This window comes from Mobula birostris, chromosome 22 (genome assembly GCF_030028105.1).
Source record: "Mobula birostris isolate sMobBir1 chromosome 22, sMobBir1.hap1, whole genome shotgun sequence".
NCBI classification, from domain to species: Eukaryota; Metazoa; Chordata; class Chondrichthyes; order Myliobatiformes; family Myliobatidae; genus Mobula; species Mobula birostris.
In genome coordinates, this window is record NC_092391.1 from 18163797 (window position 1) to 18188123 (window position 24327).

Consider the following 24327-nt stretch of genomic DNA (forward strand, 5'->3'; position numbering starts at 1 on the left):
TCTTGTTGGGTTTTGACCCCTTCCTAGGAAGCCATATTCTGCAGATCCCCAGGATGCGCGTTGATGATGCTGGGAGGTATACCTGCCAAGCTGTCAATGAAGTTGGAGAGGACCAGCTCCACTATGAGCTCGTCGTCCTGGGTGAGTATTCAAATATAAAACATCTGAAGTTCCTCTGGAAAATCTGCAGTAGAATCGAATGATGGATGTTCAAGTGTGGCCTTCAAGTGACAACTCAAACTAATTTAGACTGCTCCGTTCCATGCTCTTACTGCTTTGATTTTCACTCGTTCTCCCGTGAGAATGAACGGTTATGCTAAGACAGATAACTGTGTAGTGCATTCTGCATAGGACATTTGGAAGGGATATAGGCTATTCGGCCCAACTATGCCCTACTTGATTGCCGTTGTTCCTTCATCTGTTCTTATCATAACCCTCTATTCTCTCGGTGCTCATATACTTTCCAGCCTCCCCGTGAACGTATCAATGCTGTTTTTCCCAGGGCATAAATGACTAATACAAGAGAGGATAATTTTAAGTTGATTGGAGGAAAGTATAGGGGGCAATTTTCATACAGAGAGTGGTAGATACATGGAACATGCTACCATGGTGGTGGAAGCAAATACATTAGGGACACTCTTAGATAGGCACATGGATGATGGAAAATTTTATTTTAATATTTATTTAGCAAGACTGCATGGAGTAAGGTCTTCCTGTCCTTCCCACCCCAGCAACCCCTGACAACCTTGATTTAACCCTAACCTAATCACGGGACAATTTACAATGACCAATTAACCTACTAACCGGTACATTTTTGGAATGTGGGAGGAAACCAGAGCACCGGGAGGAGACCCACGCATTCCACGGGTGGGACGTACAGAGACTCCTTTCTGACAGTACCGGAATTGAACTCCAAACTCCGACATCCCGAGCTGCAATAGGCATCCGTTAGTCTCGTGGGACCATGGATTCGCGCCTTGGAAGGTTTCCAGAGCGCAGGTTTGGGCAAGGCTGTATGGAAGATCAGCAGTTGCCCATGCTGCAAGCCTCCCCTCTCCACGCCACCAATACTGTCCAAGGGAAGGCATTAGGACCCATACAGCTTGGCACCGGTGTCGTCGCAGAGCAATGTGTGGTTAAGTGCCTTGCTCAAGGACACACACACTGCCTCAGCCAAGGCTCGAACTAGCGACCTTCAAATCACTAGACCAACACCTTTACCGCTTGGCCGAGCTGTAATACCTTAGCACTAACAACTATGCCACCGCGGTGGCTATGGAGGACATATGTGGGAGGAAAGGGTCAGATTGATCTCCGAGTAGGTTAAAAGGTGAGCACAACATTGTGGGCTGAAGGGCCTACACTGTGCTCTTCTACCTTCCATTTACTTAAACCTCACCCTGCAATAGCCAGTTTCACATTCTTGTCGTTCTCTGGGTGACTTTCTTCTGGTTTTGATTCCTATCCCAGCCTTCCTTTTTTCTTGATGCATGTGTAATGTATTTCATCAAATAATTTTAAGTTCTTTGATAATTTAACTTTGTTGTTCCTCTTTGCTGCCTCAGTTGTGCTTTTTTTTAACTTCTATTCCCTTTGTACACTCCGCTGTCTGTGTGGTCTCTTTCATTTCCGATTTGCAGTGTCCTCGGTTTGTTCTTTTTATCAGCACCTTGCCAGGCGCCGTGTCTGATGCAATGCGCACTGCTGGCTGGCTGAGCTTTCTAGATGCTGAGCTCAGTAACATTACTCAGACTGATTAAATTCAGTGAACCAGTAAATGATTCAGTGAGCAAATGCCTTGCTGCAGACCCGGTACTGCAGACTGTGGATCGATCCAAAAGGAATAGACTTTTTTAAATTTCAGCATGCTCACCATAATAATAAACATACATTTTACAAGATGTTAAATGTGAACATTTCAGGATTTAGCTCATTGACTTGAAATCATTAAAAACAACATATCTTTCATTAAAATTTAAAACTCATTCCATCAAATCTTCTCTCATTCTTATTCCTCTATTAACTTTATCTTTTGCTTTGTCTGAATGCAATAACTTATTATTCAAATTGTAATTTCTCCCCCATAGTTTGCTTTTCTATTTCCTCAACTCTGACCTCAATTGACAGCATTTAAAACCCCTAACAGAGTAACGTCCAGCCTCAAGGGCACAGATTTTTGCCCTATTAAATGCAAAATTCTGTAAGATCTAATAGTTAAGTTTTTCCTAGACTGTGTCTTTTTTATTGAAAAGCCGAAGTTAAGAACCATGACATGAAGAAGTTCAGTAAGAATGTGCTAAATTTAACTGAGCAAAACTAAACTGAACATTCCTAGATCCTTTCAATGACTCTTTGATGTTTTATTTTCTGTGTTTTTCACTCATTTTTGCCAATTGCGCAATTTGTTCTTTTTCACGCGTTGGGAATTTGATGTTCTCTTTGAACGGGGTTCCACAGTGTTTCTTTGTTTTGTGGCTGTCTGGGGCAATACGAATCTCAGGGTTGTATACTGAATATATATTTTGATAGTAAATGTACTTCGTATCTTTGAATCTTCGAAAAGGGTGTGAAGGTCAGTCAAGATTAATGATTGGTTTTCCTTTTAAAGTTTATCCTCAAACAATACTGAGTAAAGCTTAGTGTAATCATTGGGGGCAACTTTAACAAAACTCACAAAATATTGTTCTTTCATGAAAAAAAACTAAATGGGTATGAATTAAGAACTCTTACTAGTCCTGAGACTTTGATTAGTATTGCCTTTATATAGTGTTAGGCTTCATTTGAACAGCCCTCTAAGTGGTTAAAACTATTTGGTGCAAGGGCTTGAAGAACTGCTTTATGACACAAGAAGGTTTTCCATTTGGACTGTTATGTACTTTCAAAGTTCAAATCAGAATCAGAATCCTTTATTATCGCCAAGTATGTGGACACATACAGGGAATTTGATGCCGGTTTCCCTGAGCTCTCGCTGTACAGAATCAAAAAGCAAACAAAACAATAGTGCAAGTAATCGTGAACTATATACAATGAGGTATACCTGTGTATGTACAGGTGGACTTGGTTTATAATAGACTAAAATTCAAGTGTTCATAAGACTGATGGCATACGGAAAGAAACTGTTCTTGTATCTATTTGTCCTGGCATACAGTGATCTAAAGCTCCTACCAGAAGGAAGGAGTTGGAACAGGTGATGTCCAGGGTGTGATGGGTCTACAATGATGCTGCTTGCTCGCTTCCTGACTCTAGATGCATATAAGTCCTGGATCGAGAGCAGCTTCACACCAATAATCCTTTCCGCAGCCCTGACGGTTCTTTGGAGTCTATTCTTGTCTTGTTTGGTAGCCGATCCAAACCAGACAGTGATGGATGAACAGAGAACAGACTGGATTATTCCTGAATAGAATTGAATCAGCAGCTCCTGAGGCAGGTTGTACTTCCTGAGTTGACGTAGGAAATACAACCTCTGCTGAGCCTTTTTGATAAGAGTGTCCGCGTTGGGTGTCCACTTCAGGTCCTGGGAGATTGTGACACCCAGAAACCTGAAGTAAGCTTACTAACAAAGCACATGCAATACATGTCATCATATACACCCCTGAAATTCATTTTCTTGCGGGCATTCTGGAACAAACAAATAAAATAGAATCGATGAAAAACTACACACACAAACTCTGACAAACAACCAATGTGCAGAAGATGATAGCCTGTACAAATACCAAAAAAAACTAATAACAATAATAAATAAATAATATTGAGAACATGAATTGTAGTCCTTGAAAGTGCGCCCATAGGCTGTAGAATCAGGTGAGTGAAGTTGTCCACACCGGCTCAGAGTGGATACTTTCCAAGTAGCTACTTTGGAAACGAGCTGCATTTGAAAGAGCTCCAGACTGTAACAAGCACAGTCGCAGAGAGCGTGTCTCCTGACTCCAGGAAACTGAAGACACATCTGTAAAGCCAAACTGGCAGGAGACCAGACTCATAAACAAGTGAGGAAGTAGGGCTTTTGTCATCACGAAGTGCAATAATGGTAACACTAGGTAAGTTGAGAGCTGTAGAAGGCATCTGCTGCTCAGTTCTCCCTGTTGCCATCCAGTTGCTTATTTTCATGGATCACTTTGTTTTCTCAGCTTTATTTTTATTCCTACTGCCTGATTAAAATTCAGATAATAAATTATTATTAGATTATTTTAGATTATGAGGACACGCAGTCCTCTTTTATTGTCATTTAGTAATACATGCGTTAAGAAATGATACAATGTTTCTCCAGAATGATACCACAGAAACACAAGACAAATCAACTGAAAAACTGACAAAAAACACATAATTATAACATATAGTTACAACAGTGCAAAGCAATACCGTAATTTGATAAAAAACAGACCATGGGCACGGTAAAAAGTCTCAAAGTCTCTCGAAAGTCCCATCATCTCACGCAGACGGTAAACTTGCCAATGCAACATCCTAGAAGCATCCGACCACAGTCCGGCTCCGAGTCTGTCCGAAAACTCCGAGCCTCTGACCAGCTCTCCGATACCGAGCACCATCTCTGCCGAGCGCTTCGGCCCCAGCCCTGGCAACAGGCAATAAACAAAGCCGAGGATCTGGGGCCTTCCCCTCCAGATATTCTCGATCGCACAGTAGCAGCGGCAGCGAAGTGGGCATTTCAGAAGTTTCTCCAGGTGTTCCTCCATGCTTCTCACGGCTGTCTCCATCAAATCAGGATGGTGCACGGCCCCCTAATTAACACATATGATATCATTCGGAACGGCCATGTGCGTGGTGTCACGCCGCCATCTTCTCCTCCCTCCTTAATTATAGCATTGAGATAAATAAATAATTAGATTAGAAGTGGAATAAGCGATATTCCTCATCTAAGAATAGGAATAAACTTTCCGGTTTAAGATGACGCGGTGAACCTTAGCAACTTCTGGCTGGGAGCTAACAAAACAAAAAAAATAACCAAATACTTTGTTAACCCTATTTTGTTCTGGCAAAACTATCATTGCAAGTGATAGTCAGTAACTTCCCTTTGGACTTGGAAGCAATTTAATGTAGTAAAACTGTTGCTGAGAGTGAGGAAGACCCGAGGTTCAGTCAATGGGAATGGTCGTGTTCAGGCGGAATCGAGGCGGCAGAGCCCAGATCCCAGTGCATATCAAGTTGGATGAACCCAGTGTCTGGACAGTGATTGACACTGGGTTCATTCACCTTGATGTGCACTGGGATCTGGACTCTGCCGTGCCAAGTCGGAAAGGTCAGCTACAGGCTGAATCGAGGCAGTGGGGTCCAGACCCTAGGGCGTATCGAGGCAACTGAATCCAAAGTTTGGATGTCAAGCTGGATTGAAAAGGTCAGGGTGCCAGAGTCTGAGGCAAGGGGTGGGCCGGGTCAACTCACTGCTCCGCGAGGTTTACTCGGCTCCACACTGAACCATGGGTCTTGGACTTGCTTTGTGGACTTCAGTTCAGAATGCTATTCCCTTGCCGTTACTGCTTGCGTGATTTGTTTTATTTTCTGTCTCTGCATATTGGATGTTCGATGGTATTCTTTTTTTAATGGGTTCTTTTGGGTTTCTTTGTTTCTGCTGTTAGGAGACGAATTCTCAGGGTTGTATAATGTATACGTACTTTGATAATAAATGCGCTTTGAGCTTTGAAGGAAAGTTTGGTGGAATATTTGACACTTTTATTGAAAGATAAGCACAAGACATCTTGCTGATGCTGGAAATCCAGAGCAGCACACACAAAATGCTGGAGGAACTCAGCAGGTCAGACAGCATCTAGGGAGAGGAATAAAGAATCGATGTTTCGGGCCAAGTCCCTTCATTTGTCCTTCCCATGCAGTCAATGCCAAACTGTTGTTGTAACTTGTCCCATCGACCTGCAGCTGGACCATAGCCATCCATAGCCCTCCCATCCAGGTACCTATCCAAACTTCTCTTAAATGTTTCAATCAAACTGGCATCTGCTGACATATCATTCCAGGCTCTCCCCACCCTCTGAGTGAAGATGTTCCCCCCTCGAGTTCCCCTGAAATATTTCATCTTTCACCTCACCCTTAATGATTGTGGACGCAGCCAGAACCCCAATATAGTTCAGCTGTGTTGTTGCTTGACTGTTTTAGTTACGGATTTTAACATGAATCCAATCGCATCAACTGGGAAAATCCTCAGATTTGTTACCATTTCCATGAAATAACTTTGCCAGAATTACACGGGAAACTCCGAGGGTGTGTGTGAGGAATTTCCTGGCTGCTGTGGCGGTGTGGACAACTTGACTGATAGGAAAGCCGTGGTGCTCCCCTCTCAGTCAGTGAGAGATATGGGCCGGATCCAAGATAAACATTTATTCTGGAATCTGAGCGGCTCTGTATTAAAGTTTGTTTCAAAGGAGAACTATGAATCATTGCATTGGAAGAGGTGAATTCTTAAATGAGAACTTGTATCACTATGGAGGTTTCATGAGGTCAGACAAACTGATTTGTTACTTATCCACATAAAGTGTCGTAAATGTTCACACTGCAAATAATTCGGAAAATATACAGCTCAGGTGGTTGATGGTTGAGTTGTCCTCCGATCTTAGCAATTTACTTGCAAATGCTTCACCACCACACGAGGAGACATCGTCAGTACGCTGCTGATGGTAGCATGTTGTCCGAGTGCTTGGCCTTTATTTTCAATCAGCTGATTGGATGTCATTCCGGAAACTCAACTGTGATGCGGGGAGGAAATCTCGTCGCTGATTGGCTGCGAGGCCAACTTCGTGCATGGTGGTCTCGAATTTGGCCCACGTCGTCTCATAAACAGGATCGAGGTCCATGTGTTTATTTACAGAGTTGCTCATGGGAAACTACGCTTCTAGGAATTTTCTTGCATGCTGCGAGTTCGCTTGTGCCGTGCCTTTCACTGCTGCCCAGTCGAATTTGTGCCCCTCTTGATCTTCATTATACTTCGAAACATATAAAATCCTAAAGGGATTGGACAGGCTAGATGCAGAAAGATTGTTCCCGATGTTGGGGAAGTCCAGAACGAGGGGTCACAGTTTAAGGATAAAGGGGAAGCCTTTTAGGACCGAGATGAGGAAGAACTTCTTCACACAGAGAGTGGTGAATCTGTGGAATTCTCTGCCACAGGAAACAGTTGGGGCCAGTTCATTGGCTATATTTAAGAGGGAGTTAGATATGGCCCTTGTGGCTAAAGGGATCAGGGGGTATGGAGAGAAGGCAGGTACAGGGTTCTGAGTTGGGTGATCAGCCATGATCGTACTGAATGGCGGTGCAGGCTCGAAGGGCCGAATGGCCTACTCCTGCACCTATTTTCTATGTTTCATGGGTAGAGACTTTCAGCAAAAGCCATGGCGCAAATGACGAGGTTTCCTCCCCGCATCACAATTGAGTTTTCAAAATGTCGACCAGTCAGCTGATTGACAAGTGTATAAAGACCAAGCATTCGGAGGACACACCACAATCAACAGCAAACCTCACATGGTGATGAAATGTTTGCAGTAAATTGCCAAGATCGGAGAAAAACTCAACCCAACCACGTTCACTCTGCTAATTCATTCCTCGTAGCACTTCTAAAAACTTCTTCAGGCCAAATTTTGATCACCCCTTCAGTCTCCTCTTTCCTGGGTGACACTTCTGTTTCCTTCTGACATTCGGTTTGCTTAATACACCTGGGATTCTTTTGTCCTGAACCTGCTGCAAAGGTCAAAGAGGTGAATTCTTAGTTGACCATTTGTACCATTGTAGAGAATTCATGCGGTCAGATGAAATAATGTGTTTATTTGTCAAAGTAAGGTGCCAGTAAGCAAGAAGCAGCATAACTCCAAAGAACCCAAAAGAATCTTACTAAAAAATATTTTACATCGTGAGTGATAAAGTGACTCACAGGCTTAACACATGAGTTTAGAAAGTTGTTTATCTAGCGAAGTTAGGTGCTGGCAGACAAGAGAACGGTACATATTTGACATGCTGTTTTGTAGTAATTAGCCTATAATTCATCTTCAGAATCTCATCAGGGACACCAGGAGTAAGGAATATTTCATGAATGTATTCATGCTGACTTCAATCACAACCAGGAGGCAGAGATGTTTAAGCTGAAGGGTGTGGACCATATCTTTAAGTTATAACTATTTGCAGGGCTGTTTTGAGCCTTCAGAGCCCAGAATTGGGAATTGGCTTCAGAGCAGAGAGAAGTGTTACAGTGCCATCATTGGGTGAACTGGTGTCATTGTAGTTAAGTTCTACTGAAGTCAATAGAACTGAATATCAGAGGGTCAAAGTTCAAAGTAATTTTATTATCAAAATACATGCTGTATATGTCATCATATTCTACCTGGAGATTAATTTTCTTGCAGGCATTCACAATAGATCAAAAAAATACAACAGAATCAATGAAATATTACACACAAAGACAAACAAGCAACTAATGTGCAACTAAGACGATCTGTGCAAATGCAAAAAAAATATTAATAAGTAAATAAATAATATTGAGAACATGAGCTGTAAAGTCTTTGAAAGTGAATCCATAGGTTGTGGAATCAGTTCAGCGTTGAGGTGAGTGAAGTTATCCACACAGGTTTAGGAGCCTGAAGGTTGTAGGGTTATAACTGTTCCTGTTGGTGGTGTAGGACCTAAGGCTCCTGTACCATCTTCCCAATGGCAGCTGTGAGAAGAGAGCATGGCCTGGATGGTGTGTGTCCTTAATGATGGATGCTCCTTGTAGATGTGCTCAATGGTGGAGAGGGCTTTGCCTATTATGGATTGTACAGACTATGGTAGCCAAAACTGCACATACATCACCACAGTGCAGGCCCAGCATGTGTAGCAGAAGTCAAATTTAAGTGCCTCTTTGATGTACCACTCCATCTCCAGCTCTGCGAGCTGTGATGTCAGCTGATCGATGCAAATTTGAGGGAGCGTTCTGCGGTGAAGTGTGCTCAGCTGTCAATTTGCTCTTGATCAGTTGTACTAAATTCCCACAGCACCAAGCGGCAGTCAGAAAAGTTGCAGGCGCTGGACATCAGAAATAACAGTGGGAAATACAGAAAGCACCGAGCTGGTCCCCCTTCATCAGAAGTGACTTCTTCGTTAACTCGGTTTCTCTTTCTGTAGACCCGTGCTGTGTTGGTGGTTCTCTTCAGAGCACTGACTCTCCAGAATGAAATGATTGAGTTTTGGCGGTGAGGTGCATTGAATATTCAGTGCCACAGACCACAGGTGACCCAGGGCAGCTGCACTTTGGGCGAACAGTGGTGGCTCCCTCTGCCTGATGTATCAGCTACAAGTGATTCCATGAAACTGAAGGAGACAATGAGAGAATTCTCCAGTGTCTGAGGCATGATTGATTTCATCACTGATGTAGGACATAAGAACAGATGTAGACCACTTGGCCCATCAAGTCTGATCTGCCATTTGATCATGGCTGATACATTTTCTCTCACAATCCCATTCTCCTCCCTTCTCCCTATATACTTTAATTCTCTTATTAATCAAGAACTTGTCAACCTTTGCTTTAAATATGACCCATGAATTATCCTCCACAGCTGTCTGTGACAATGAATTCCACAGATTCACCACCCTCTGCCTAAAGAACTTCTTCCTCATCCCTGTTCCAAAGCGACAACCTTCTATTCTGAGCCTGTGCCCTCTGGTGCTGGGTCCTGCCACCATAGAAAACATCCTCTCCACATTCACTGTTCCCAAGTTTTTCAATATTCGATATGTTTCAATGAGATACCCCCTCATTCTTCTAAATTCCTGTGAGTACAGGCCCAGAGCCATCAAATGCTACTCAGGCATTAACCCTTTCATTCCTGGCATAATTGTCATAAAACTTCCCTGGACCCTCTCCAATGCCAACACATCCTTCCTTAGATGTGGGGCCAAAACTGATCACAATACTCCGTGTACGAATACAAACCATTCACTTTTTGCTTTGATTGGACATTGTTGGACTGAGGCTGTGTGTGACTTGTGTTGTGCACAGCAGTGGCTGCACTTCAGAAATAATTAGTTAGTTGTGTGAAGTTTAGCAACAACCCAAAGAAGCAAACTGCATTTCTTCCCTCACCTCCTACAATCATGAAAAGCAAAATACTGAAGATATTGAAAATCCAAAATAAAATAGAAAATTCTGGAAATACTGAATAGTCAAGCAGCTTCTTTGAAGAGAGAAATAGTGATAATGTGACACTGACCTTTCATCAGCACAATTTCCTCTCCGATAGGCCCCTCTGCTATTGGTCCATTTTCAGATTAAGTTCCAAGAAGCAGCTCATTCCTTAATGCTTCTAGAAACTTCTTCAGAGTCAGATTTTGATCTCCTTCCCAAGCTGACATTTCAGCTTCCTTCAGACATTCGTTCTGCTTAATGCACTTGGGGTTCTTTTTGTCTGAATTTGTTGTGTAAGTCATTTAATATTGGCACACGGACATGTGCACACACATGTACACCCATGTGCACACACACACACATACACATGCAAAAGCACACATACTATATACACACACACATGCTAAAATCAATCCAGAGACAAACACTAGTGTGGTGAAAGAATTAACTAGGATCTCCTCCAGCACTTTATTTGTGTTGCTCAATATTTCCAGCATCTGCAGAATCTCTTGTGCTTACCAACCAAGTGACTGTAATCATATTCCTAGAGTGCTTGGAAGTTTTGTTTTTCCTCATATTTCTGTGTATAGTTAATTATTTGCCTGCTCCAAACTTGGTAGAAGTCACTAAAAGCACATCCATATATAGCATTCAAGCACTAATTCCAGAATGGAAAATCTGGCCTAAATGGGAGATGAGGATTGGATGGCCAACACAGAGGAATTCTGCAGGTGTTTCAGGGTTCAAAGGCCCCACTTTTCCTGCTACTCGGCATTCCTGGTAGAAGGGGTCTAGAACCGGTGGGGGGGGGGATCTCTTGAACGGACATTGGTTGGTGAAGATGCCTCCTCCTTACACCCCCCCCCCGTCTTTCAGCCCTGCACCAAAACTCCAAGGTGGTAGATTATCAAAGATTTACTATATTTATTTATTTTATTGATTTAGAGACACAGCGCAGAACAGGCCCATCCGGCCTAACAAGCCGCACTGTCCAGCAAACTCCAGTTTAACACTAGCCTAATCACAGGACAGTTTACAATGACCAATTATCCTACTAACCAGTTTGTCTTTGGACTGTGGGAGGAAGCCAGAGCACCCAGAGAAAACCCATGCTTTCACGGGGTGAACGTACAAACTCCTGACAGACAGCACTGGAATTAAACGCCGAACTCCCGAACGCCCCGCGCTGTAATAACATTGCGCTAACCGCTACGCCACCGCGGCACCCTGTCATTTATCCTGGACCATAAGATCATAAGATATAGGAGCAGAATTAGGCCATTTAGCCCATTGAGTCTGCTCCACCATTCCATCAGGGCCGATCCATTTCCCTCTCAGCCCCAATCTCCTGCCTTCTCCCCGCATCCCTTCATTTTCACGTAGTGAGTCTCATTCACCCTTAAACGTTCTTATTTGTGATCTGTGTACTTTGCAAATCAGAACCAGCTCTTCTCACACATTCTTAATTCCCTTCACAAGTCCCTCCGGTCATTCGTGCCGAAGGAGAGGAGTTTGGAGAGGAACTTGCACTGATTCTAAATGAAACAACTCAACTGCATTGTGAGGCAAGTGGGAATCCAGAACCTTCCATTTCCTGGCTCAGAGATGGCCAGCCCATTACTGCAGATAACAGGCGTCAGCTCCTGGATGGTGGCAAGATTCTCCAGGTGAGACCTCTCAGACTAGATGAATAACTAATTGCTTTGAGGAATCATTATACTGAGGAGAACAAGGTCCAAAGAAAGACTGGATAGTTGCTGAGGGTCAGTTTGCTCAAAGTGACGAACCTAGCACCATGGACATACAAAAGTGGGGTTTTGGGTCATCTAATACTGGCAAGATATTAACAGCAAATTGCAGTGTTGATGTACAGAGAGATGTTGGGCTGAAGGTGGTAACATATATGGATGGGATAATGAAGAAGGCATTTGGCTTGCTTGCCTTTATTGGCAGAAGCTTTGACTATAAAGTTGGGATATCATTTTCTCAGCTGTACAATAAATAGCGCATGGAATACTGTGCACATTTCTTCTCATCACCCTATAGGAAGGACATGGTAGTGTTAGAAAGAGTGCAGAAGATACTCACCAAGATGTCACCTGGAATGAAGGGTGTTAGTTCAAGGAGAGATTGGATTGGCTGGGATTGTTCTCAATGGAGTGGAAACATCTGAGAGATAACCTTATAGAGCTTTATAAAATTTTGAGGAATACGGATAGAGTTACAGTCTTTTTCCGAGGGAAGAGATGCAAAAACCTGAGGACATGATTTTTTAGGTGAGGAGAGAAATACTTGAAAGGGATATGAGGGGCAAATTTTTCACACAGAGGGTGGTGTGTGTATATGGAATAAAGTTTCAGGGGAAGTGGTAGAGGCAGATTCTATTACAATATTCAGAAAAGCATTTAGATGGGTGTGTGGACAGGTTATGATACATTGATGGAAAGATAAATAGGAAAAGATTTTGAGCAGGGGTTCCCAACCTTTTTTTTATGCCATGGACCAATACCATTAAGCAAGGGGTCCGTGAACTCCAGGTTGGGATCCCCTGTTGGGGATATGGGCCAAACTCTGGAAAATGGGGCTAGTGTAGACAGTGCTTCAGTGGCTAGGATGCAACAGGCTGAATGGCCTGTTTCGCTACTGGACAACTCTATGACACCATGACCGTGCCCTCAGATTAACTGTTCACTGTTCACAACTGAGCCAGCAAGAAGTGTTTTACACTCAACGCTGTAAACCTTTGAGATTCTCTACTCCAGAGGGCTGACTTTTCTGCCTCTGAATAAATCCGATAAGTTTTTGAACACTGAGGAATTGGTGTGGATTGAGCAGGAAAGTGGATCCTTGACGCTGGATTTTCAGAGGTCTTGCTGAATGGCAGAGCAATTTAGAAGGGCTGGACAGACCACTCCTGACTTTGTATGCTCTTTCAGTGAATATACTCAGTCAGTTGGAATCAAGTCCAGTCAGTGACTTCCTAGTTCTGGAGGAAGCTCCATTCCATTCTCTGGCTGAGTTGTCTTCTGATGGGGGTCAATTGATACGTTTCTTTATGTTTCTGCTGCAGATTGACTCCGTGCAGTTATCTGACGCAGGTGGTTATCTGTGCATTGCTGAAAACCCAGCTGGAACCACAGAGAGGCTTTTCAGCCTCCGTGTTCAGGGTAAGTGATCTCTTCAAGCTCCTGAGAACCTGATCTCACAGACTGAGTCTTCAGTGGCATTGTAGTGGTGGTGGTTGGGGGGTGGGGTGGGAGTAGTTGGTGGGTGGTCATTCTATCAATATCAGGACCCCTGTTTCCATCCAGGGGGTCAGTTTGGACATGATGGAGGATTACAAATACCTGGGGATATGTATTGACAATAAACTAGACCGGTCAAAGAACACTGAGGCTATCTACAAGAAGGGTCAGAGCCGTCTCTATTTCCTGAGGAGACTGAGGTTGTTTCACATCTGCCGGACGATGCTGAGGATGTTCTACGAGTCTGTGGTGGCCAGTGCGATCGTGTTTGCTGTTGTGTGCTGGGGCAGCAGGCTGAGGGTAGCAGACACCAACAGAATCAACAAACTCATTCGTAAGGCCAGTGATGTTGTGGGGATGGAACTGGACTCTCTCACGGTGGTGTCTGAAAAGAGGATACTGTCTAAGTTGCATGCCATCTTGGTCAATGTTTACCATCCACTACATAATGTACTGGGTGGGCACAGGAGTACATTCAGCCAGAGACTCATTCCACCAGGATGCAACACAGAGCATCATAGGAAGTCATTCCTGCCTGTGGCCATCAAACTTTACAACTCCTCCCTTGGAGGGTCAGTCACCCTGAGCCAATAGGCTGGTCCTGGACTAATTTCATAATCTACTGGCATAATTTAGATATTACTACTTAACTATTTATGGTTCTATTACTATATTATTTATGATGCAACTGTAACGAAAACCAATTTCCCCCGGGATCAATAAAGTGTGACTATGACTAAATTGACATAAAGCTGTGATTTTAATGTAGAAAACGATCACAAATTATTTTTTCAAAGGCACAGGGGAGAACCTTAACACGAAGCTAAATTAGAGAAGTTTCAGGAGTGTATTTAACACTGTAGTATTAAATTAAATACATTATTTTGGGGAATTGGGTTTTCCCATTGCAATACAGTAGGCCCAGAAATATACAGTATTTGTGAAAAGCTTTTAGTTTGATAGGTAATATTTTTCACATCTCTGCTTTACAGAATCTTTTTCCCTTCCTGACTGCATTGATTTTATTAATACCAAGCTGGTGGTATATCCTCTGAATTTTGTGTATCTTTCCTAGGCTGAGATCAAGACTTAATTCACCATCTCTTTCCATAAAATATTTTCCAGTAACTCATCAACTCTTTATCCACATTGGTGAGATAAAATCACAATGTTAACAACAGTGAATAAATTTAATACCTATTTTCTGTGGGTCAGTGTTTACAGTTTTAAAAAAGAAAATTGCTTCAGAAATGATGGAGGTTCTAATCATGTTAATTTCTTGGAATGTGGAGTCCGGCGCTGGCACAGGGACTAACATTAGTCAGCCTTGATTCATGTTCTTTCTTTGAGCAGTGCCTCCAAGAGTACTTGGCCCCAACCCAGAGAACATAAATGTTGTGGTGAACAATCCCATTTGGTTAACGTGTGAATCCCGAGGAGTTCCTGCGGCAGACGTCTCATGGTACAAAAACAGGCTCCGGCTGCATGTCAGCAGTGACATCATCTTTCTCCCAGGTGAGACGTTGACAAGAAAAGTCAGAATGAACGTGGCTGAAAAGGAACAGCCTTTGATCTCTCAAGTGGTATCATTTTGCAAAGTGCTGTCCATAGTCCAGCATTCTCTAATAATCTTGTCTCTGTTAAGAGCTCCTCACAGGAGCAGTAAAGAGAATTAGCCAGCAATATGGCTACATCTCTTTATTACACGCAAATAAATCAAACCAGTTATAGATCATTGATTTGATCATCTTTTCCGATATGTAAACATTTGTAGATGTAATTTAATTATTTTATTTGCTATTGAGAACGCAGTCTTGCATTATTCCAGTGTATCAAGTTGACACTTTGTTCGTTTTGGGTATGTGGAGTCAATCTCAAGATTGTACATTATTCCCCTTTTTTTTCAGCTTGACTTGAACTTAGCTGAAATCTAAACCTTACTCAGTGTGAGCTGGAACACAGAGACTAGAGGAGTGTCATATTCACTTGTACTGAAGGACCAGGGACCAATCCAACGTCTGTCACTGTGCAGCTCGGGAGATCCCAGGTTCCAAGTGACCCTTGGTGGGCTTCCCGGGAAGATGTACAGATCAAAGTTCAAAGTGAATTTATTGACAAAGTATACATATGTCACTGTATGCAACCCTGAGATTCTTTTTTCTTGTCGACATACACAGTATATCCAAGAAATACATTAGAATCAGTGAAAGTTCACACCCAACTTGATGGACAAACAAGCAATGTGCAAAAGATTAAAAAAACTGTGCAAATATAATAATAATAATGAACAATAAATATCAAGAGCATGAGATGAGGAGTCCTTGAGAGTGAGTCCATTGGTTGTAGGAACAGTCCAGTGTTGGGGTGAGTGAAGTTATCCCCTCTGTTTCAAGAGCCTGATGGTTGAGGGGTATTAACTGTTCCTGAAGCTGGTGGTGTGAGTCCTGAGGCTCCCGGACCACCTTCCTGATGGCAGCAGTGAGAAGAGAGCATGAACTGGGTGGAAGGGTTCTTGATAATGGATGCTGCTTTCCTGCGACAACACTTCATGTATGTAGATGTGCTCAATGGTGGGAAGGGCTTTACCCGTGATGGACTTGGCCCTATCCACTACTTTTTGTAGGAGTTTCTATTCAAGGGCATTGGTGTTTCTATACCAGACCATGATGCAACTAGTCAATATACTCTCCACCACACATTTGTGGAAATTTGTCAAAGTTTTAGGTGCCATGCTGAATCTTTGCAAACTTCTAATGCCGTGCTTTCTTCCATGCTGGACCCAGGACAGATCCTCTGAAATGATAACACCGAGGAATTTAAAGTTGCTGATCCTCGCCACCTCTGATCCTCTAATGGGGACTGGCTCATAGATATGGTTAGTTTGATTACTTTGCATCCACTGTGAAGTCCTGAAAATTCTGTTCAGGCTCGCACATGAAACATTGACTGAGCTCCAGAGACAATCCACTACCTATGAAACTATATCCAGTTATAGGGTATGGTCTCAGCAAGAGATGTTCAAGATGTTTTTATCTTTCTCTCTGACTAGTCATGTTTTGATATGACAAACCGATATGACTTATTTCAACATAGTTTTTGAAAACAAGTAAGCGAGAGCAGATTGCATTGGCTTCAGGAATTCACAAGGATTGCTGAATATGTAAGAGGAAAATATAAATCTCAATCACAAAGAGCTCTTGATTAATACAAGGAGCAAAGTTCGATTTCCACACCTTAACAGATCAGGTTGCTTCACATTCGTTTCCGTTGTTTCCTTAGACAACTGTGCTACAGTCTCTGATCTTTTTTTCTCACTTCAATTCCAGGTGGCCACGTCCTTCACATTCCCAGAGCAAAGACTGAACATGGTGGCAAATACACCTGCGTTGCTGCCAATGCCGCAGGCAGTGATGAGAAACATATCCACCTCCATGTAAATAGTAGGTCTCTGCACCCATGACTATAGGATATGAGGAATAGATGATTCAGAAGAATATAGCAACAAACTACATTTTTCTGACAAAACTACTACAAATGATAATAGTTTATATAAAGTGCAGATACTATATAGTATAATAAACTGTTTATTTGTATCTTCAGTAGATTCCAGTTAATCGGGACACACAGGAAGCTGTACATTTTGGCCCAATTAAGTGGCGGCCCCAATTAGTTAACAAGATATAAAAAATCACAAACTGAGCAAAAAATTATATATTTAAATGAAATACAGAACAAATAATATACTGCAATACTATAAAACTGTGTATTAGTTCCAAATAATTATCAATAGAGGAACTCACTCAGTGTATGCAATGAACAAAATCAGTGCAGAAACCTACTGTAGGTAATGGACTGCCTTCATACATTATATCAATGACTGCATCCTCCAAATCTTTAGTTTCATTGTAACATTCAAGATGATTGTTGATACCTTCGAATTCTTTGTAGTTCTTGATTGGTTTAAATAGTAAAATTGTTACAGTGTCACTCCCGGCTGTTTCTGGCATCTCCAAACCTGAATGCTTGAAACTGCAGTGAACAAAACAGTTCTAAATTGTCTTACTGCTTATTTCTCGCCAACTACCAGTGACAAAAATCACTGCTTGTTGACCATAAACACATGAAACTGATGCCATTTAAAACCCATTCACCCTGAGCACATCTAGTGTCTAATGGCCATGTATGTGCACACAACTGACTCTCGTTAGAACCTGTTCTGAAACTGTCTCCTGCCCCGAGCAGTGTACTGTCCAAATAAATGAAGGGAATCCCAACTTTTAAGAGTTGTCCCAAATAAGTGGCTGCCCTGATTAACCAATGGCCCAATTAACCAGAATCCATTGTGTGTGCGTGCATGTGTGTGTGTCTATATATATATATAGTATTACACACACAGCTTATCTATTTACACTTAATCACTTAATCTTGTGGGTAAAGAAGAGGGAACATTAGATCTTGCAGAGGACCTAACAGCAATTTTTGGATGCATCTATTTATATTAGCAGAGAGCGTTCTTTTAAGTTTTAGTCAACCTCTTTTAAACATTTCCTTTAAAGCCCCGCCCACCATTAAACACAATGGCGATCGTTACTCAGAAGTCATCACAGTACGTGTTGGGGAGACGGTCACCCTCCGATGTGAGTCAGATGCTGTTCCAGTTCCTACAGTCCTGTGGTATAAAAATGACCACCAGCTGCCCCTGGCAAATGGTGCCCGCATCCTCTCTGAGGGGCAAGTACTCCAAATTGAGGATGTTCAGGTAATTTCCGTGTTCGGTATTTCAGACTTTTACAACTAACTGCTGTTCACATAGGAGGGTGCACGATGGTCAGCACTGGCCCGTGGCCGAAAGGCCTGTTTCCATATTAAGTCTAAAACAAAGTTTGTATTATCGTAGGTGAAGATGACAGGCAATGTCACCTCCCACCTGATCATTTTGATTGACATGCTGTTTCTTGTTGCATGTCATGCATGTCCTGCACAACACACCATGACGTAGGAACAGTCGACAGCCCTTGTGGGCTGGCCCCAGTACATCCTAGAGTGTGTTGGTTGTTAATGCAAATGACACATTTCACTGTATGTTTCGATGTGCATGTGATAAATGAATCTGAATCTAAGCAAGTTTCTAATAAATGTAATTTAAATATATCAAAGAAGGTTGGTCCTTGACCCTTGATGCTTTGGTTAACATTGTCATGACTAGGTATAACTTTGCAAACACAAGTCCATAATGGTTGCAGAGACAACATTAGCATTTCTTTTTGCTGTCCATTTTTTGATTCCCAGTTTGATTTCCCACATTTACCACATTGTAACATAACTTCCAGAAGTCCATGGTGTCTGCTTTCTCTACAACACCGCATCTCTTCCCATCTTCAACAAGTCGTAACTCTTTGAAGAAAAAGTCCATGCGTTGAAAGCTGCTCTGAAGTTTGGAGAGGCTCTCTTAAATTGCAAGGCAGAATATAGGAATGAGCTGGTCACTGACACTTTTCTGACCTCCAACATTCCACCATTTAAGAACATTGAACATAGAGTTAACTGTACAGCACAATACAAGCCCTTTGACCAACATTATTGTACCAACCAATATAAATCTACTTCAAGATTAATCTAACCCTTCCCTCCTATACAACCCTCTATTTTTCTACATCCATGTGCCTACCTAAGAGTTTTTTTAATGTCCCTATTATATCAGCCTCTACCACCATCCCTGGAACTCTGTATAAAAGGTTTGTGGGCACGTGGCCAAGTGGTTAAGGCATTGGACTAGCGACCTGAAGGTCGTGAGTTCGAGCACCAGCTGAGGCAACATGTTGTGTCCTTGAGCAAGGCACTTAATCACACATTGCTCTGCGACGACACTGGTGCCAAGCAGTATTTGGTCCTAATGCCCTTCCCTTGGACAACATCGGTGTCGTGGAGAGGGGAGACTTGCAGCACGGGCAACTGCTTGTCTTCCATACAACCTTGACCAGGCCTGCGCCCTGGAGAGTGAAGACTTTCCAGGCGCAGATCCATGGTCTCGCAAGACTAACGGATGCCTTTAACTTAATTATAAAAAGTTTGTACCTTTGGCATCTTCCTCAACTTTCCTCCGCTCACTCTAACCAATACCAGAGGACATGTCCTGGGAAAAAGGTGCTGGCCGACCACTCTGTCTATGCTTCTCACAATTTTATACACCTCTAGCAAGTCACCTCTCGTCCTCCTTCACTCCAAAGTCACAAGACTCATAGCTCACTCAAAATTTCTGCATAAACCTTCCTTCTCAGATCCAGACAGCATCTTGGTAAATCTTCCCTGTACCCTCTCTGAAGCTTTCACATCCTTCCGATAATGAGGCAACCAGAACTGAGCACAATACTCTAACTGGAGTCTCATAGAGCTCCAACAGTACCTTGTGGTTCTTGGACTCAGGCACCCGACTAACGAAGGCCAGCACATCACATGCCTGAGCAACCCCCTTTCTTGGAATGAATTTTGGAAGACTGAGTACAAAGTGGGTTGTGATTCTGTTTGTATGTTTCAGATTTCTGAATCCTTCTGTTAGGACTGTGACTGAATGTTCATCTTGCTCTTTTATAGGACCATATACAACAGCCACACACTTACAACCTTCAGCTAACTCTTTCTGGTTTTAGGTTGCCGATTCTGGACAATACACATGTAAAGTCACCAACTTGGCCGGACATATGAAAAGGAGCTTCAAGCTGAATGTGCACTGTAAGGACAGGCAGCACGCTGACTGTCAAACAACTGATTGCTCAGTGTACTGTACCTAAGTATTTTTAATTAAGATTTTGGGTGGTTGCCTCTTTACTTCAGGAGACTGAACGCAATGAGTAGGATCACAACAAGGTGGATTAAGCACTTAAGAGGATAAGAGAATAGACCAAATTTGTTGTTGTTGCTTCTGTCTCTTAGGAGATTGCGTTGTTGCCACACTTGCCCTGCTAACCAACAAGAGGACCACAACTTTGTCATGGTTTGGAGGCCTGCGTGCGTCAATGACCCGGAGTGTATGTTGGCCGGAGTCAGGGCCTTGTGCTTTGCCTCTTGGTAGGGTCACCCATACCAAACAGGTCAAAGGGTAAGGGCCAGACTAAGAGTGATCCACTGGTCCTCCAGGTTCGGGGGTTCAGCTCAGGGCTAACAACCCTGACTAGTAAAACAAAATTGTTACGGAAACAGTGATGAAGAATCATTCTACACAGATAGATGGAGTATCTCCATTGCTGCTTTACTTGCTCGTGATGTAACAGGCCGTAACCTAACTAATCAAGAGTGGAGTAGAGTATGAGCTGTTAAAATGTTCTCCTGTCTGGTCTCAGCAAGCTTAGACTTTGCATATTTTACAATGGATAAAAACCAGTAACATCAAAAATAAAAACTGAAGTAGGCCATTCATTCCTACTCTGCTACTCATTTCTCAGTACAATATTCCTCCTCCCTCCGTATAACCTTTCATGCCTTCTCCATCGTGAGACAACTGCTGGATAGTGATGGGAAACTCGTGCCATCAGTCCGAATGAAGAGTCTCAGCCCGAAAGCAGCCGATAATCCCTGAGTAATTCCACCTCTTCTTGACCCACCCCTTGTCTAACACTGTCGACATTTTTCCCATTTAATGTCCTCTGCTCTCTACCTTTTACCAAACTGTCCCTCTTCCTTTGCCCCCTGTTTTATAAGTCATCAGCCTGAAATGTTAGCTCTTGCTTGCTCTTCATAGATGTGGACTGGTCAGCTGAGTATTTCTGGGACTTTCTGTTCTTTCCTCATTGGGGTTAAGTGACCCTTCCAAGCCGTTTTAGATTATCAAATTACTAGGAAGTATTTACTGCCTCGCTAGCCAGACAGACGGGATAACCTAGAGCAATTTGGAAGAGGTTTTCAATTGACTATGCAAAGTTATTGAGTTCATTTATTTCGGGCTTCCCTACCCGCACCTCTTTCAGCAAAACATACATAATATGACTAATGAGATCTGTACCATAGCAACACGCACAAAATGACAGAGGAGATCAGCAGGTCAGGCAGCACCTATGGAAAAGAATGAAGGGACTCCACCTGAAACGTCAACTCTTTATTCCTTTCCATAGATGCTGCCTGACTGCTGAATTCCTACAGAATTTTGCATGTGTTTCACTGAGACACCATGATGCCCTAATGGCATTTAAACTTGGGCTGAGAAGGGATATCATCTGGGCTTTCCAGCTGGGCTGATGCAGATGGCATCTTATGGAAAGGATGAAGATGACTTCCCAGTATGTTTAATTGTCTGGCCTACTTGCAGTAGAGTGTTCTTCCAATTCTCACATAGAAACCTCTCCAGATCTGGAACTGTTCTCTTTCCCTCTCGGAAGACCCTGCCAGATTTTGCTGAGCTACTGCCCTTGATTCTGGACATTGAGCTTAAAAACAAGAGTCCAGAGGAATTCAGCCTATCAGGCTGCATCTATGGAGGGAAATGAAAGTCAACATTTCAGGTTGAAAAAGTTTCAGGTTGAGATCCTTCATCTGGACTGTGCGGGGTCACAGCCCAAAATATCGGCTGTCCATTTCCCTTCTCAGATGCTGCCAGACCCACTACCTTCCTCCAGCTTTTTGCCTGTTGCTCCAGATTCCAGCATTTCTGGTCTTCTGTTTCACCACTGAACTTAAAGAACCCCCTTCCTGATCTACATTATCCTGCTGTTTTTCTGTCCCCATTTCCTTCCTGTGCCTCACAGAAAGGTAACCAGTCTTTGCATTGAAATGTAGGATTACTCAGGTGCTAGAACACGGTGCAGCCATTGCCCTGCCTTCACCCATCTGAAGTCAGCCATGAGTTATAATTGCCCACTTTTCCCAATCTTATTCAGCACCTTCTGTTGTACATCTTCCTTTTGCCAGAGGAGTGCAAGCGTGGCCCCTTTCCTTACAAACCAGGGCAGGTGCCATCTGAAGATGCAGAGAGTCGGCCAGGGTTGATCTTATTATCGAGATAGAGTGTGGAACAGGCCTTTCCGGTCCGTTGAGCCGTGCTGACCAATAACTCCTGATTTAACCCTAGTCTAACCGCAGGACAGTTTACAATGACCAATTAACCTACCAACCGGTACATCTTTGGACTGTGGGGGGAAACCGGAGCACCTGGAGGAAACCCACCTGGTCTTGGGGAGAAGACCGCTGCTTACAGGTAGCGGCGGGAATTGAACCCAGGTTGCTGGTACTGTAAAGCGTAGTGCTAACCACTACACTACCGTACCACCCCAGAGTACCAGCTCACTCACACCCCTCCTCCTCCATAGGCATCTGCCTGGCTAGCAATACAACAGAAACCATGACATCACTTGTAGTATTTTTAATTTTACCTCATACTTGACCACCATTCAAAACCAAACACTTTCACTTTTATGTATAAACACCTTAAAATATTCAATTTGAAAAGAATCAGATTTTAATACAGTTTGTTTTTAAAAAAGAACAAAGGAAAGACATACAAGAGTAGCAAGCTGCCAAGGTTGCGATAGAAATGTGTAAATGGACAGAAGATTCAAATTATTCATCTGATTTTCAATGAAGTATTCAAGTTATCACTTATTCAGCCATTATTTATTCTTTTCCCTTATTTCAGCCCCGCCAACATTTGAAGAGCCCCTGCAGGAGGTTGTTATTCAGACGGCTGGCAGTGCCCTTGTACTTTCATGCCATGCCTCGGGAATTCCAGCACCCACTGTCACGTGGCAGAAAGATGGGGATTCAGTAGGTAAGACTGAGCAAGATCATTGTTAGAAAGCAAGACTTAAAATAATATTCTTTTTCTTTCTTTTCTTTTCAAATCTTTTTATTATTTTTTTCTAAAATAAACACAAGTACATCAAAGTAAACAACACTTACAATGTCTCAAGAAAAAAAAGTTATATAAAGATTGAAAAAATTTTGTGGTGGTAAAAAAAACCCTACTAAGCAAGAAAAGTGGGGAAAAAAGAAAAATCCCAGTAGGTGTTCAACCTCAGAGCCATGCGTCATACATAAAGCTTCTAAAGATAAACATCAAACCACCAGCAAAAAAGGAAGTAACGAAAAAAATTTACAATTAGATCATGGAGGATCCATCAATTAACTCAAATGATAATAACGAGCAAATGAACCCCATCTTTTCTCAAAATCAAACATAGGTTCAAAGGTTCGACTTCTAATTTTCTCCAAACTAAGACATAGCATCACTTGAGAGAACCATTGTGACAAAGTGGGAGCCGTTGTATCCTTCCACTTCAACAAAATGGCCCTCCTAGCTATCAATGTAACAAATGCAATAACATGTTGGTCAGACACAGAGATACCATGGATATTTTGAGGAATTATTCCGAAAAGCACAGTTAATTTGTTAGATTGTAAATTAATTTTAAGTGCTTTAGAAATTGTCGAAAAATCTGACTTCCAGAACTGTCCCAGTAAAGAGCAAGACCAAAACATGTGTGTCAGTGTAGCTGTCTCAGTTTATATCTATCACAATAATGATCAACATTAGGGAATATTTTAGACAATCTCTCCTTCATCAAATGGTAACAATGTACAATTTTAAATTGAGTCAGTGAATGACTAGCACAGATCGAAGAAGAGTTAACCAACTTCATAATTCGCATCCAATCTTCTGTTGTAAAAGTCAAATTGAGTTCCTTTTCCCAATCTTGTTTGATCTTAAGTAAAGGACGCTTATTCCGTTGTAATAGGAAATTATAAATTCTTCCAATGGAACCCTTCTTAGAAGGGTTCATACTCATAATAGTATCTAACAGGTCAGCATCCAATATATAAGGAAAATTGCTTAAATATTTTTGTAAGAAATGTCTAAGTTGGAGATATTGTAAAAAGTGTGAGTATGAAAGAGAATATTTATCAACTAATTGTTCAAGGGACATCAGTCTAACTTCTTTAAATAAGTCCAAAAAAGAATTAATACCTTTATTTTTCCAAAGT

General features: G+C 42.4%; 1 protein-coding gene across 6 annotated transcripts in view; it reads left to right on the forward strand.

Moving 5' to 3' along the window:
• Window positions 1-24327, forward strand: part of LOC140186210 (hemicentin-1-like) — a 449816-nt gene that overhangs the window by 274340 nt on the left and 151149 nt on the right. For all 6 annotated transcript variants that reach the window (XM_072240181.1, XM_072240182.1, XM_072240183.1 and 3 more), the window contains exons 55-62: window positions 28-141; window positions 11594-11781; window positions 13185-13281; window positions 14713-14874; window positions 16686-16799; window positions 17916-18118; window positions 20007-20088; window positions 22982-23113. In XM_072240181.1, coding sequence (XP_072096282.1) covers window positions 28-141; window positions 11594-11781; window positions 13185-13281; window positions 14713-14874; window positions 16686-16799; window positions 17916-18118; window positions 20007-20088; window positions 22982-23113 — 1092 coding nt within the window. The remainder of the gene's footprint in view (window positions 1-27; window positions 142-11593; window positions 11782-13184; window positions 13282-14712; window positions 14875-16685; window positions 16800-17915; window positions 18119-20006; window positions 20089-22981; window positions 23114-24327) is intronic.